At 35.8% G+C, this 15015-nt stretch overlaps 2 protein-coding genes and 1 non-coding gene across 5 annotated transcripts; 2 read left to right on the top strand and 1 right to left on the bottom strand.

The window, feature by feature from the left end:
* Positions 1 to 37: 37 nt before the first annotated feature.
* LOC130715784 (ubiquitin-conjugating enzyme E2 6-like) lies at positions 38 to 3113 on the top strand. Of its 2 annotated transcripts, none has more exons than XM_057565904.1 (7): positions 38 to 91; positions 177 to 276; positions 385 to 464; positions 859 to 973; positions 1298 to 1350; positions 1555 to 1623; positions 2704 to 3113. In XM_057565904.1, exons 2-7 carry the CDS (start codon positions 233 to 235, stop codon positions 2868 to 2870), a joined length of 528 nt encoding a protein of 175 aa, XP_057421887.1. In that variant the 5' UTR covers positions 38 to 91; positions 177 to 232; the 3' UTR covers positions 2871 to 3113. The 2 variants fall into 2 exon arrangements, with proteins under 2 accessions (XP_057421887.1, XP_057421886.1); XM_057565903.1 differs by having other exon boundaries at positions 74 to 91; positions 1495 to 1623.
* Positions 3114 to 4790: 1677 nt separating this feature from the next.
* On the top strand, positions 4791 to 4862 carry TRNAT-UGU (transfer RNA threonine (anticodon UGU)). Its single transcript has one exon. It is a non-coding gene; the product is annotated as a tRNA-Thr (tRNA).
* Positions 4863 to 5246: 384 nt separating this feature from the next.
* LOC130713835 (uncharacterized) lies at positions 5247 to 9799 on the bottom strand. 2 transcript variants are annotated; one of them, XM_057563649.1, is made up of 3 exons: positions 9474 to 9799; positions 9176 to 9286; positions 5247 to 8481 (listed from the first exon to the last, which is right to left on the bottom strand). In XM_057563649.1, exon 3 carries the CDS (start codon positions 8350 to 8352, stop codon positions 5383 to 5385), a length of 2970 nt encoding a protein of 989 aa, XP_057419632.1. In that variant the 5' UTR covers positions 8353 to 8481; positions 9176 to 9286; positions 9474 to 9799; the 3' UTR covers positions 5247 to 5382. The 2 variants fall into 2 exon arrangements, with proteins under 2 accessions (XP_057419632.1, XP_057419633.1); XM_057563650.1 differs by having other exon boundaries at positions 9176 to 9245.
* Between the last annotated feature and the right edge of the window lie 5216 nt (positions 9800 to 15015).

Here is a 15015-nt window from a genome sequence, read left to right as displayed (position 1 = left end):
CTTTTCTTACCTTTTAAATTTTTTGGATTTTGATGAACATCACTGAAAGGTGAAAACTTTTGACAAGTGGTCATTTTATTTTTACTGCACTGTAAGTCAAATATTTTTCCCTTGTGTTTGTGGACTGTGAAGTAAAGCGTTTCATGACTCAACTTTTATTCTATTGTTCTCTTTAGCCTTTCACAGAGTATACAGTGTGAGACAGCCAGCACAGACAGAGACACAAGCAACAATGTCTTCCCCAACCAAGCGCCGAGACATGGATTTCATGAAGCTGTCTGTAATCTTTTCTGATCTTTTTTCTTTTCCAGATTTCAATAAGAGTTATATTTTTCTGAATTTCTGATCTTTTTTTGTTGGGGGGTTTTGGATTGACATGATCAGGATGATGAGTGATTACAAGGTGGAAACTATCAATGATGACATGCAAGAGTTCTTTGTGGAATTTCATGGACCTAAGAACAGTAAATATTTTGTATCCCTTGTGCCATTTGTTTATATTTAATTTTTCTCTCTGCCTCCTCTGATTATTCATATGGTTTTGTTTTGTTCTGTTCTGTTCAACTTTTTCTTTGTCTGCATTGAAGTTTTTTTTCTTTATGTATATCTGCTTGAATTCAATCAATGTGGGGCGTTTAGTGTTTGGATCACCAGTCAACAGCTGCTGCTGATATCTGCATTGTTCTTATCTACTGTGTTTTTGTGCTTAAATGTTGCAGCTTAATTGTTTGTTGATTTTCTTCAATGAGGATATGAATTGGATTAGGATCTATGCATGGCTAATTTTAAAGGTGGAATTGAAATGATTTGTTGTTGTTCTTCTTCTTTTTCTCACTTTTTTTCTGGGAATCATTGTAGGTCCTTATCAAGATGGTGTTTGGAAATTAAAAGTGGAGATACCAGATGCTTATCCTTTTAAGTCTCCATCCATTGGTTTCGTCAACAAAATTTACCATCCTAATATTGATGAACCGTGAGTTGTTCACAGCAACCAAACCTTCATATATTGTTTTATAATGTCATATTTAAGCAGCACCATTGTCCTCCATGGAGCGGATAGAAATCCTCAGTCCCCATTTGCTGTCTCATTCCCTATCTCACGTTCACCAATCAAATTGTGTCATTTCATTTAAAAACCACACATCATGTCTACATAGAACATTTTGATGGGTGGGACAGAGAAGTGGACACCAAATGAGGACAGAAGATGTTCATCCCCATTGAGCCACTATTTGCTGTTACAAAAACGAGTTGCAAAGATCAATAGTCCACTAATATGATTTTCTCTGTTACCTAGGTCTGGTACAATTTGCTTGGATGTTATTAATCAGAGATGGAGTCCCATGTATGGTAAGCAGCATTGACAACCTTTACCTTACATTTATTGGTTTCAAATGATTTAATTATAAGCATACTTCCTGTTGGATATGATTCAATCTTGTTTGATTTGTAGTGCTTCTACCTTGTTAATTCATCTTTCTTATTTCCATTCAGACCTTATTAACGTGTTCGAAGTTTTTCTTCCTCAACTCCTTCTGTACCCCAATGCATCAGATCCAATGAATGCTGATGCTGCTGATTTGATGCTGAAAGATCCTGCTGCTTATGAACAAAAAGTCAGAGGTAGAAATCCTAATTTAGTTTCTACAGTATAAACTCTAATGCTTCTTATATGCTGAGGTATTCTCTGTAAAAGTGAGAAGGTTTCTTCATTATTGCTGACCGTAACTGTAGTCATTTTTCATCGCATTTCAATTGGAGTGAGAATCATTAATTGGTAAATGAAGGTTCAAGTTTGTGCAAAGTGATTTGTGCTCTATGCCTATATCAAGTGTGTCAACTACTCAACTTCCAACACCACCCAAATAATAAGCCAAAGTTCTGTTAGATAAAGATTCACTTTTCTGTTCATGAAGGTCCCCTAGCCAAAACCAATTTGAAACCCACAGAATTTGAATGTTTTATGTCCTCACCCACCAACATTTCAGTAGCCACACACTTATCCAAGTTTAATGTGAACTTTCAAGTTGGAGGCTTTATCATTATTCTTTTCTTTTTGGGTTGCTAGTTGCTACTAGGAAGTTCTAAGACTTGTGCCTTTTATTTTGTTAGGATAAATTGTAAATTGCATGACCTGTTTGCATTGCTTAGGTATTGATCAATCTTATGTAATATTAATAGTAATCAATGTACAATGGTTGCATTAAATGAAGAGCTTTTGAAATGGTAATGTATATTTGTGCTCCTTGAAGTGTTGAACTTATAACCGCAAGACAATTTCCAGGTTCTGAGTTACTGATCAGAGCAAGTCATTTCCAACTTGCTGTCATATAATATTTACTCTGCTAGTGTTTCATTTTGAATCTTAGATCCACATTAAAAAATAAGTTATAATTTAAATGAATAATCATTGTTGCATGAAAGAGACCAACAACCCAATGTCACTGGCTATTGTGTCATTTATTCAAATTTATAGCTTCTAATTTGGTATGTGACTTTTATATACCATTGCTAATATTATTCTCCTTGGCATGGTTCATCATTGAATAAAATTTAATGCTTACGCACTAAAATGTACTTATGTACTGTAAATTGTGGTCAGAGAGAAAAATATATCAGTCTAATGTCTACCATATCTCAATTTCTTGTTCTATTCTATGCACCTGCTTTTATCTGTGCTAATTTTTGAGACATAATGAACAGAATATTGTGAAAAATATGCCAAGCCGGAAGATATTGGAGCTACTCAGGAGGAAAGTTCTACTGATGATGATGATGATGAGGATGAGGATGAGGATGAGGATGATGGGGCGAGTGAAGATGATTATGCCTCTAGCGATGATGGTATTGCAGGCGAACCTGATCCATAGATGATATGATACAGTCATGCGTGCAGATGATATGATATGATACTGGATACTAGAATTGGTTGAGAGACAGATTATTTAGGCTAAAGGAAAAATTCTCACATTTCTATCTTTCTATTCTGTGGTTGTTGTGTACTGTAAATTGGTTTTTGGTTTAATAGTTCTAGATATTTACTGTTGTGACATGAATGTTCAAATTTTGAAAATTCAAGCTGGTTTTGCATATGGATGCATTTATTTGTGAAATTGTACGTCTGTGTGGGTGCTGGGGGGGATGGAATAGCGCGTTAACAAGGAGGCTCCTCGTTGTGGTGTCAGTAAAGACGCGCAATGAGAGGGAGGGCGATGCATTTCCAAACACGAGCAAAATCCAAGACAAAAGAAGATTGAGTGCAGACTGTTGAAGAGAGATCACAAGTTATGTTCCGCTCTGGATCCTAGTTCAGAGGATAGTCTCAAGCTTAGGGGTAGTGAGTAGTGTTTAGTGAAGATGGTGTAGAGTGAAGAAGATGCCTTTCTCATGGCTTCTTGGTCCTTCTTATAGGCCCTTTCTTGCATCTTGGGCTGCTAGAGGTTTTTCTCCATCATTATGTGTATTATTGTCTTATAAATGTGATGGTAGTGGCTCTTACGACTTTGGGGGGTTACTAACGTCCATTTATTGGTAGAGTCATAATGTGGAACATTGTCGGTTACTGGGGGTTAATGCCTGGGGAATCCCATGGGCACCAACCATCGACTGCCGGGGGGATCATAACCCCCCAAGCTGTGAGCGCTTCATAGGCTTTATTATAGTCCTAGGGGAGATCAAGTTAGTAATGTTGACCTAGGCGAAATTAATTCCAAAAGGATGGAGGACAAGCGCACCAAATAATGACACTTTACTTATTGGAGAAGAAACCTATTTCAAGGTGATTTCTATTGGGTAGTTTATTATTGTACTCCATTTTGTGTTCCCACATACAACAAAGAATTCTTATCAAATTCTAAGAAAGATGATTTTGGCATCATGAAGATGGAAAACCATATGCCGCAAGTAAGACTGATGTCATAGGTTATGTGGTGTTGATGATTGACATATGAAGCAAATTTGTATTGAAAGAGGTAAGACATGTTTGTGTGAGATGTATCTCAACTCTCAACCCTGGAGACACTACCTATCAAGAGAAAAAATTTATAAAAGAAAAGCTAAAGTTGATTTATACATAAAGAAGTAATAAATTGAACTAAATTGAAATGATTTTTTCTTTTAGTATTTAGTTTCACATTTGTAATGATTTCTTTCTAGGTAAAGCATGTTGTTAGAACTTAGTTCTGATAAAATGGTAAATATCTAGTTTTAAATCTCTAAATATAAACAGTAAATATACGGTCCTCCACACAAAGAAAAAAAACTAAACTTCGAAAGATATGGTGAAAGATTAAAAAAAAAGATATGGTGAACAAAGTATGATGTATGTAAGATTATATATCACTGCAACTTTTTTTTCTTTCTATCTATCTGCCTAGAGAGAAGGAAAAAATTAAGAAAATACAAGACCAAGGAATTCAAATATTTTTTAAAAGTATTTTATAAGCATCTTCATTTACCTTTGAGAACAAATGTTTTCTTATTTATGAACAAACAAAAAAATAAGGTTGTATTCCTATTTTTCTTTTGCATGTCGTAGTGAAAAATATAATTATCATTTTCTCAACCATACCCAAGTGTAATATAGCATCCGCTACTAAATAGCCCAAAAGTTGAAAGGAAAATTAAAAAGTTCTAAAATGATTCCACCTTTTAAAAAATTATCAATAAAAAGTGATATTTTTTTGGTAGTTACTGTATTGTTTTTTTACTTTTAAATATAAATAAATAAAACTGTTTTATTTTTTGGAAATAAACCTATATAAATTAAAATATGAATTAACTAACAACAAGCCCTTATAGCTCAGTGGTAGAGCGTCAGTCTTGTAAACTGAAGGTCCGTAGTTCGATCCTGCGTGAGGGCAAATTTTTCTCTTTTATTCCCATTTTCTAATTTTTTACCTAGGCTTTCCCAGCACTTAGTTTGGTTTGTTGATAAAAAAAAACTAACAATTTGTGGTAAAAATTAAGGTGAAGGGAACCAGCGTTGTTAACTAACATGTTCTCATTCAGCAAACATTACATTTTGAACTCAGAAATGGAACCAACAATTTGAAGTGAAGACATACTGCATATAAGGATCTAGCACCCCCAAACATGACAGCATCATCCTGGAACTACCACATGGTTCATATTGGTGCTTCAAAGGCTTTGACTTCCACAGTTAAAAAAAATTAAAAATACAATTACTTGGTGATTACAGCACTAAACATGTCAAAATAACCAAGAGGAGATGGAATACATTTAAAAAATGGAAGATGTCTCATATAAGACTTGTAAATTATGCTGTTGAAACTTTCAACAAAAAGTATACAGAACTAGTTTTATTATAAAATCTTTTGTATAACTCTAGAGTTTCCTTACAAGATGCAAAACCTAATAAACTCAAGCATGAATTTGAACACTTGCAGTTAGTCTGGTGAGTTTGCTCAATGTTTCACGCGCGGATATGGTATCGGGATGATCTTCACCACAAATTGAAGCCCTGATAAAAACGGCCTTCCGGATCAGATCATCCCCTATGTCAAATTGTGCACCTCTTAGCATTAGCTTGGCCCTAGTCTCAAGCACAGTGGCTCTGCATAAAGCCAGCTCTTGCCAAAGACAAGGATTCAACTGAGCATTAGTTTTTATGGACCTCCAACAAAGTGATTTGTCCAACCACTTGTCGACCGGAGTAACTAATGCTTGGTCAGCAGCTTCCAGCGCGTTGGTGCACAGGTGCAGAAGCTCAAGGGAAGCGCTGCATCGCGAGTATGTGATGAAAGTGTGAATTGCGAGAGGCAGAACCACTTTTTTAACGAGAAGTAAAACCTCAGAAACCTCGAGCTCAACAATTGCAGGATTATGACCAAATTCAAATAGCAGAAAGCAAGCAGCCCATAAATGCTCAAGATTTTGAGACATTGATCCTTGACTTATAACAGCATGAACCATTGCCTGCGCGGATCCGGTGACATCTCTTTTCCGCGCATAGAGTTTGATGAGCTCGTTGAATTGGATGTATCCTTGCTTAGTACTACTCCTTGCAATGTTAAATCTTAGTAGCAGAGAAGATGCTTCTAGCTCAGTTTTTTTGGTGTTTGAGGATGTGAACAAGCATTGCAGTAATTTTTTCCAGAAACAAGTCCTCTTATGCTTTTCTGGTATCTTGTACGCAGCGAGTGCCAACAATGAAATTTGAATCGCACCAGGTGCAAACCATCCACTTACCAGCACCATTCGCGTTGCCAAGCTCCTCAGGCCATCTGCGTGATCAAATACTGAGAAACAAACATCGAAGAGTTGAAGAAGGAAAGTGTTCTGCCTGAGTGATTGAGCTTCTTTACCGCTCCATGACATTTCCTTCAATGGCATTCTGTTTATGGTGTCCAAGAGCCTGCTTGGAGTTATCGGCAACTCGGATAAAATTCCACCAATAATAGCTAGGCCCAAAGTTAACCTTCCAAGCTTCTCTTCAATAGATCTCAGAGCATCAACCTCTGCAACTGGATAGTCCTTGCCACTTCCCAGCATTAGAGACATTGCTTCAACTCCAGATAAGTACGAGAGCTTCAAAGGTTCCAAGTTCATGATGCGAGGAAGGCGTGTAGATATGATCACATGGGTCACTCCGCCAAAACGAGGGAGAAGATCCATTACAAGTTTGTGATCCCACCAATCATTTTCGCTCTCCAAGTTATCAATGATCACGAGATATGGAACGTTTCTCATCAGCTCTTTGCGAACTCGAGAAATTGCTGCTTCTTCCTGCTCTTCAAATCCTCTTATCCGAGTTTTCTCCAAGCTATTCTCAACACTCACATCAACTTCTAAAAAGGACCTGAGGTTTAGATAATTTTGCCTTATATACCTGCTCTCCCCTCCTATCCATAAAACCATTTTGTATCTCTGGTGAAATCTGTAAGCAAACTCAAGAATGAGTTCAGTTTTTCCAATTCCTGAATCTCCTGATACACAGGCAATCCCTTTCCCATACAAAATATTCATTCCTCTTTTTCTTCTAGAATACTTTCCACCACGTTTGAGCCTTGGACGATGGGGCCTCTGAGAAAATTCAACACTTTGCATCTCAATCTCTTTTTCTGACTCCTTCCATAGAACTTGTTCTTTTTGCTCCCTACTTCCATCACCATGTCCCATATGTCTTTGATCAAGCACACTACTCTTACCTCGATTGATTGTCAAATGCCTTCTCTTCGGTCTCGCCTTAAGCTCAATATAGTCTTGCTTTGAATCTCCGGTAACATCACCAAAAAGCATAAATTCCAGCTGAGAAAGCTCTTTCTTTCTGCCAATAAAATTCTCATTGCGAGTGAAAGGTAACTCCTCTTCCTTCACCTTTTCTCTCCATTTTGTCAAATGCTCAGCAACACTTCTTCTGCCTAGTCTCATTGCCAATAATGTGACAGCCCTCAGTATGCAATCTCTCCAATATCCATCCTGAGCTTCCAACTTCCATTCTTCAATCCGAGATAGTGCATGAACCGCATATTTCCACTCCTGTTCCAACCCACCATACAATAACCAAAGATCCCCTCCATGTTTTTCCCAAAGCTCACCCCTTTTCTCAATTATATCCCTGACAAGACAATCAGCAGGACTCAAATCAAAGTATATTGGGACCAAATTCTTCTTGCCGGAGAAAAACTGCAGCTCCTCAATGGTATAAGGATTCTTGAAACACTTCCTCGTTATAATCACTATCCCAAAAGAAGCAATATCCATAGCTTTCTCTGCAATGCCAAGCTTGAAAGCGTTCCTACATCCAGCCCTGTCTGATAAAAAGCAACTGATGCCTTGAATTTCCAACTCGGCGCGGAGCCAATTGGCGAATCTTAGTAGAGGAGGTTTACGACCATGTAATCCTATGAAGACATCACAACTCTTCAGTCTGTAAGAAGAAATCGATCTGGAACCCGGTGTTGATGATGTTCTTTGGTTTCTTCCTCTCTTACTTCGCTTCTCTTTCGTTCCAGAACAACTATCGTCGTAGGGATGGCAGTAACCAGATACGGTGCTACTGGAGATGCCATTGCCAACAGAAGAAGATATTCGATCAAGTTTCTGCAAATCACCTGATGCAGCCACCTCAGAGAAGGAAAATCCAGCATTTACTAGAGACTTTGGTTCTGGAATCACTGAACTGGTGCTGGGAGGAGCAGCAGCATCTATATGAATTCTTCCACTTGGTGTATCAGGTCTCAAAGTCTCTGATAAATGACATGATGATGTTCTTGGAGAGAAGAATGGTGATTGATTTGCTGAAAAAAATGCTGAAGATGATGATGACATGTTCCTTGAACTCATTGCTGTCAATGGTCCAAAAGTGGAACTCTCTTCTTGAGTATCCATGCTTGCAGGTAGAGATGGTGTTTTGGCCAATTATGGAAGATATCAAATCCCATGCACCAACAATCAATAGGACGAGCTCCTCTGAAGTTCAGATAATGTCTTCATCAGTCACAAGATGTATTTCAATCCCTTCAATATGGCAGAAGGAAGCAAAAGTTATTCCATGTTTGGAAATCCTTACACAATTGGTTGTAAAGCCAGAATCAATTACGGAAAGAAACTTATGTGAGTTATTTCTGAGTGCCAGAATTGGTTTCTTAGAAAAAAATAAGCTGATGCAACATGCCATGTATATTCTACATTTCTACATTACATGTTTTGTGTATGGTACTTAAAATATGTCATTGTCTAAAGAACAAAGTAAGAGAAGGAGAAAAGCCAGACAAAGTGGTTCTTTTAAGAAAAAGTTAACAGTGCAACCATCATCTAAAGTTAGACCTCAAAATTTCTAAAAGGGAAAAAAAATTAAAATTGTCAATTGATAAACAGTAATTACCATTGGTAAGAAGCAAGAGTCAACAACTTAAATGGAATATTTACTTTACAACAAGATTTTGGCACTGCACAGAACACACAAGGAAACGTAGCATCACTTTGTGACATTTACTGTTGTTGCATACAATAAAAAGGACTCCAAAAATCAGAAAGGCACAACTCAACTCAACCCACTTAAAACCACAAAACAGTGGTTAAGTAAAATTCACCAACCAAATTCAAAAGCAAGCAAGAAGTCATCATAGAGAAGAAAAACATAAAACATCCACAAACCATAAAATTGATGATTGATAAAACTACATTTTGTGGTTCAGATCTGAATACTTACTAGGCTTTGAAACTGAAGCACCAGACCGTACAATCACTGTTTTGCCTCCAACCAACCAATCTTAATTTTTCTACAAAGGTCAACATGATCAAGCATTCAGATTTCTAGGCACTGTAACATAACAAAACCAAACTCAATCAAACTACCAAACAAAAATTAAGAAACACACCTTCATTACTATAAACACCAAACCTTAGCTAAGCTATTGAATGAGGTGAGATTGAGAAATCATGGTCTTTTGAAGATACCCATTTTAGAAAAAGATAAACTGAATGAAAATGAATGCTAAAGCACCAACCTTTATTAGCAGGGGAGAAGAAAAAACAAGTCTTTGTGGGTGCAGAAGCTCTAGCTGGTGTTGTAAGCATAAAAAGATAGTCTTTTTTATCTAATGCTATGATTTTTCTGTGACAACTCTGGTTTGTGTTTTCAAATCTTTGGCATTTTTATTATTGGCCTGAGAGGTTCAGAAATGGGTGTCAAGGGGGAAGAAGGCAATGGATCTGACTTGGGTATGGTGGAATCACAGTAGGCTCCACACCCATTTATACAACTGTTAAATCTTGCAGATGGCCACTGTGATTTCAGCATTTGGATGGATGCACACACACACATGACACATTGTTAAAGTTCTTGGCTTTTGTTTATTTTAAATTTTAATTTTGTGTTTTTTTTTTGGTTTTGTGGGTGCTTACAAGGTTGCTTTGATTAAGATAGTCCAAGGCAAAACGTGGTGTTTTGTACTTTGCTGGATAAGGGTGACATAGTTACAGACGTTTTGAGGTTCTAACTCTAAGGAGCTGGTTAACCTCACTGCCACCCTTTTATGGTTTATTTTTCAATCTTTATGTAGTTACTCCTAATAGCACTAGTTGAGTTTAGTGATGAGAATATAGTGTGAAATTGGACATGTATTGAGTGTAACATGCGCGAATTTTCATTTTAATAACGTTATATTTGAGATGGAAGAGGTTAAAAGTACTTTTAATTTAATGAGACTAGAGATAATGACTCAAATTGGATATTGGCTCCTTGGTGGCTTCTGGCTTGTCGGTTTGGAGTCTCTAAATATCAATCAGATTTAGGTTTGAGACTCGTAGAAAGCAAAGTTTCCTCAATTTTTTCCATATTGAATACAAATAGGCTGAGGTTATGATGCATTGAAATATGTATGAATATCGGGTGAGTTTGGGTTTAAGTTGAAATCCACTTGAATACAAATTCAACTCGAGAAAAGTATATGTATTTATTTCATATATTGGCATCAATTATGATGTCAAGCTAGGTAAGTTTTCTAATTTCATAGACACGTTTTCCTAAATGAACTGTATTTTGTTGGATTCAATGAACAATTGAACATGCATGCATTCATGTTGAACCTATGAAAATACAAACAAACACATTAGTATGGAGTTACTTTAGTTGGAAAATGTTACTTACACACCTCTTATAGAGGTGGATAAGAGCATCTCCAATGCTAGTTCTTATTTCTTAGTTCTTAGCACTATTCATGTGGGTCCGTATTGCCACATGTGTTTAAGCAACTCTCAAGTAATTTTGCTCCAACCATGAGTTCTTAGTTCTTAGTTCTTACTACTATTCATTTGGTTCCACCAACCACATTATTTATACTTTTTTTTTCAATAAAGTAATAAAACAAAACTCATAAAGTAATAAAGTAATTTGGATGAGAGAGAAATAATTAATATTTTAAGCTAAGAACTCAAAAAGCAAAACATCTTATATAAGAACTGAGTTCTCATTTTTAAGAACTAAGGAGTCCATGTCTGCACCTCCAATGGTAAAGTTCTTACTTCTTAGTTCTTAACTCCAAAATAAGAACTAAGAACCTTGCATTGGAGATGCTCTAAGAGGTGGAATGAGGAGAGATATGAAGAAAAGAAAAAGTAAGAGAGAGAAAGTATGAGATGTGATAGATGATAAGAGAAGAGATATAGAAACAAAAATATGTGGAAATAAAGTGTTTAAAAAAACGAGGTATTTGTCTTTTCGCTTTGGGTTGTAATTCCTCCTTTTAACCAAAAAAAAAAACGAGGTATTTTGTTGCATTTAATTTTTTTAATAAATTGTATCGAATAATAAAACAACATCCTAAGAATAGTTTTATTCACATTTATAAATAAGTAACCAAGCATAACCACATTAAGTTCAAAAAAAAAGCATAACCACATTTGGCAGCAAAGGAATTTGGATGGATATAATCTTTTGCAATTTGTTATGCAATAATTAAATCTCGATTTTTTTAATAAGAGAAATCATAGTGTGTAGAAATTTATCACAAGTTGATGTTCTTATTCATTTCATTTGATTTTAGTTCCTTTTTTATGTTTGGGTTCGGATCACCAGCATTTATTTCTTTGGTATTTTGCCCTGTTTTCTTGGTACAATAAAAGCATTCAATATTTTTGCATTTTTCTCCAAATTACTACTACTGTTTTTTTCACTTCTTTGTGCTGCCCTCTTTCTTATGAATAATGCTGAATTCTTAGTGAAGATGGTACAAGTGCCGAGGGGCATTGAAAATATTTTATTTAACGTATTTGTGCTTATATATCTTGTGATGATTAATCTTGTAAAAATAATTTAGCCTTATTGCTCTTTTGAATCTTTTAATTAAGTTTATTTTGATAAACATCTTATACTCCCAAAAATCATTTTACTTACTAACTTAAACTACATTTCAAAAAAAGCTGACAACTTAAACTCTCATCTAATAAAAATTTTATGACATTAATTTTATTAAATAGTGTTTGAGTAAATTATTTACAAAATCCACCATGAAGAATGATGAGTACATTATGTTTTTTTTTTTTTTGAGGAAAGATGAGTACATAAAAATGACTTGGTTACTTGCGTATTTTAACATTCAGTAGAGAGAAATTACACATGGTTCATTATTGACATAGAGGCTTGAAATGAGGTAACTACTAACTACTTCTATAAGGGTTAAATATATTTCTGACATTTTAGGTCAATAGGTCTAATCTAAATTACGGAAATGGATCCTCTCCAGCAGATCCGTCTCCATCATCCCTCCAGCAAAATCTCATCCATTGATTTATATATTTAAGGGCTATGATTAACTTAAGGTGAGAGACCAACTTGTTACTTTATTCTCTCATTCACCATTTTACACTGCTGGACCGTGCATCCGCTGGAGAGGATTCGGATCCCTAAATTACTTGCTAGATTTATTTTCAATAAGGATAAATGATGTCATGGTGCTTCCCGTAACCGGTTCATGTGGTAAGCTTAGTTACATCATGGTTATATACATGAGCTTTTTACATCAATTTTGGTCCTTCAAAATTTTAATCACTTTTGGTCATTTTCTACCCATTTATTCCTCTTTCCCCTCCACTTCTGAGTCATTGTCCAACCCCCACTACCCCACCTAATAAAGAGAATATTCTAGAGCTTTACATTTAATAAGAGAAAATAATTATAATTGGAATTTATAAAACTAGAAGAAAAGAAAATAGTAAATCAGGCTCATTGATGAGAAGCCCAATAAAAGCGAAGCTTCTCTTATCACCTCATATGCTGTATTAAAAAATCTGACTTGTTACGTTGTATATTTACTAGATTCATTTAACCCTCGAGTTATAATTATATTGAATTCAAAAACTAAGTTCAGTCTGATAAATTCTTAGAAAGAACAGAGCGGGGCTTAGCCCAAGTACCAGACGGAAAAAAAAAAAAAAGTAAAAAATTTAAGGGAATTGTTATTCAGACCCCCCACAGTTATTTAGACCCCTCAAAAAGTGCAAAAATACTAAACTACCCTTAATAAAAAAATATAAATTTTTTTTAACCCCACTATTCACATTCTCTCTCCTCTCTCCCTACCTCTTTCCTCTTTCTTCCACCACCCACCACCTCCGCCCCCACCACCACCGCCACCACCGTCGCCGCCACCACCACCACAACCTTCATCTTATGTCATTTTTTACAATTTCAAACTTTAGGGAGTTGATTCTGTCGTTATAAATTTTTCTGCAATTAAACGCACTCTAGAAGTGCCTGATTCACGCACTTTAGAAGTGCGTGACAAACGCACTTTTAAAGTGTGCCCTTTTTTTTAAATGAAAGTTCATTGTATTAATAAGCAAAAGCAGAGTCTGCTAAGTGCTAACAATGTTTCAGCAATACAAGAAAGGGGAGCGTCCCACCAAATCCAATATGGAGAAGATATATCAGGAAAATTAGAGGCTAATCTCTTGCAGTCATCAATTATCACATCTATTTGTGGAGAGCATGCCTTCGTACTTGTCATTGCAGCTATAATTGTTGTTGTTAACTACGCACTTATAAAGTGCGTTAACTACGCACTTTTAAAGTGCGTTTAATTGCAGAAAAAATTTAAAACGACAGAATCAACTCCATAATGTTTAAAATTTTAAAAAATGACATAAGATGGAGTTTGTGATGGTGGTGGCGGCGGCGGCGGTGGTGGTGGCGGAGATGGTGGGTGGTGGTGGTGGTGGGTGGTGGTGGGTAGAAGAAATAGGAAAGAGGTAAGGAGAGAGGAGAGAGAATGTAAGGAGTGGAGTGAGACCTTTTTTTCCATTAAGGGTAGTTTAATATTTTTGCACTTTTTGAGGGGTCTAAATAGATGCGGGAGGTCTGAATAACAATTATCAAAATTAAATCCATGTAGTTTTCATAGATAGAAATAAATAAATTAAAAGAGCCAATATCTTGCCCTTCACTAATGAAATAAAGAGCAAGACATGCAAGAAATTAGTGTTGATTTTCCAAGACCAGTAATCTTATTTGATGGAAATCACAGAGAGATAACATGGTTAATTTTCATTTCTTGTAGGGTCGTACGTTGTAATAAGTTGTATAGTAATTTTTAGCATTTTACATGAATACATGTAGACAAACTGAATTAACCTGCTCTCTTTTTACTTAAAATAACTAAACCGGATTAGCCCTTCCATAATTCATCATCATTAAAATAAGTTGAGATAACTAGGATACTCTACCCTACTCATTGAGTGCTTAAATTACCCATATTGAGGTTAAAATTGCGGGTTTTAACCAATGCAGTAAATTAACTTACAAGAATATAATGTTTAGGTGCTTACTCTGGTGCCCATAAATTCATTTGAGTGTAGCTACATGAATGAGTTGGCCCAATCAAATTAATACATATTAAGCTGATGTGTACATGTCATAAATGATTTAATTTCTTTTGAAATAATTATGATTTATACTCTCACTTTTATATATTTCCAAATTAAACCCTGATTGGGATAGGTAACTCGGTGAATCAAAAATTTCAACCAGAGGTAATTCTTGATTTCAGTGTGTCTCATTCTCAGTTACAAACATGTTGCTTCAATCGCTGCCATCGCAAACCCTCAACCCTTGCCGTGTTTCTCTATGTTGATGGTACCTTTAACAAAATCAAAGAACAACATACGATTAGATTATACCAGCATGCTCAGATTAATAATCAGGGTAAGCAAGATTAAATATTTAGTAGTAGAAGAATATTAGAGGTTGAAAAAGAATAGCAGGATGAGAAGCATCTGAAGAACCAAACCACCACCAAATCCACCAAAAATCAAACCAAGCTAATCAAACCCAATAACACTCTTTCTTCCAAAAACCAAACCAACACCATCAAATCTAATCGGGTAACTTCTCCAAAAATAAAATCAAACCAAACAACTCATAGTTAGCTCCAATTCATCGTCCATTGGACTCAAAAAGCTCAATCAATTCTACCACCGAATTGATTTGTAGAGGCAGAACAAGATGATGATTTGGTTTCAATTTCAGAGTTCAGAGATCTAGCGAACAAGTTT

The sequence above is a fragment of the Lotus japonicus genome, chromosome 4, assembly GCF_012489685.1.
Source record: "Lotus japonicus ecotype B-129 chromosome 4, LjGifu_v1.2".
Lineage (NCBI taxonomy): Eukaryota > Viridiplantae > Streptophyta > Magnoliopsida > Fabales > Fabaceae > Lotus > Lotus japonicus.
This window is presented reverse-complemented; position numbering and strand designations above follow the sequence as displayed.

Coding starts and splice junctions, on each gene's coding strand:
- LOC130715784 (XM_057565903.1), top strand. CDS start 233: ATGTCTTCCCCAACCAAGCGCCGAGACATGGATTTCATGAAGCT. Junction 277..384: donor GACATGGATTTCATGAAGCT/GTCTGTAATCTT, acceptor TGACATGATCAG/GATGATGAGTGATTACAAGG. Junction 1,351..1,494: donor GAGATGGAGTCCCATGTATG/GTAAGCAGCATT, acceptor ATTTCCATTCAG/ACCTTATTAACGTGTTCGAA.
- LOC130713835 (XM_057563649.1), bottom strand. CDS start 8,352: ATGGATACTCAAGAAGAGAGTTCCACTTTTGGACCATTGACAGCAATG.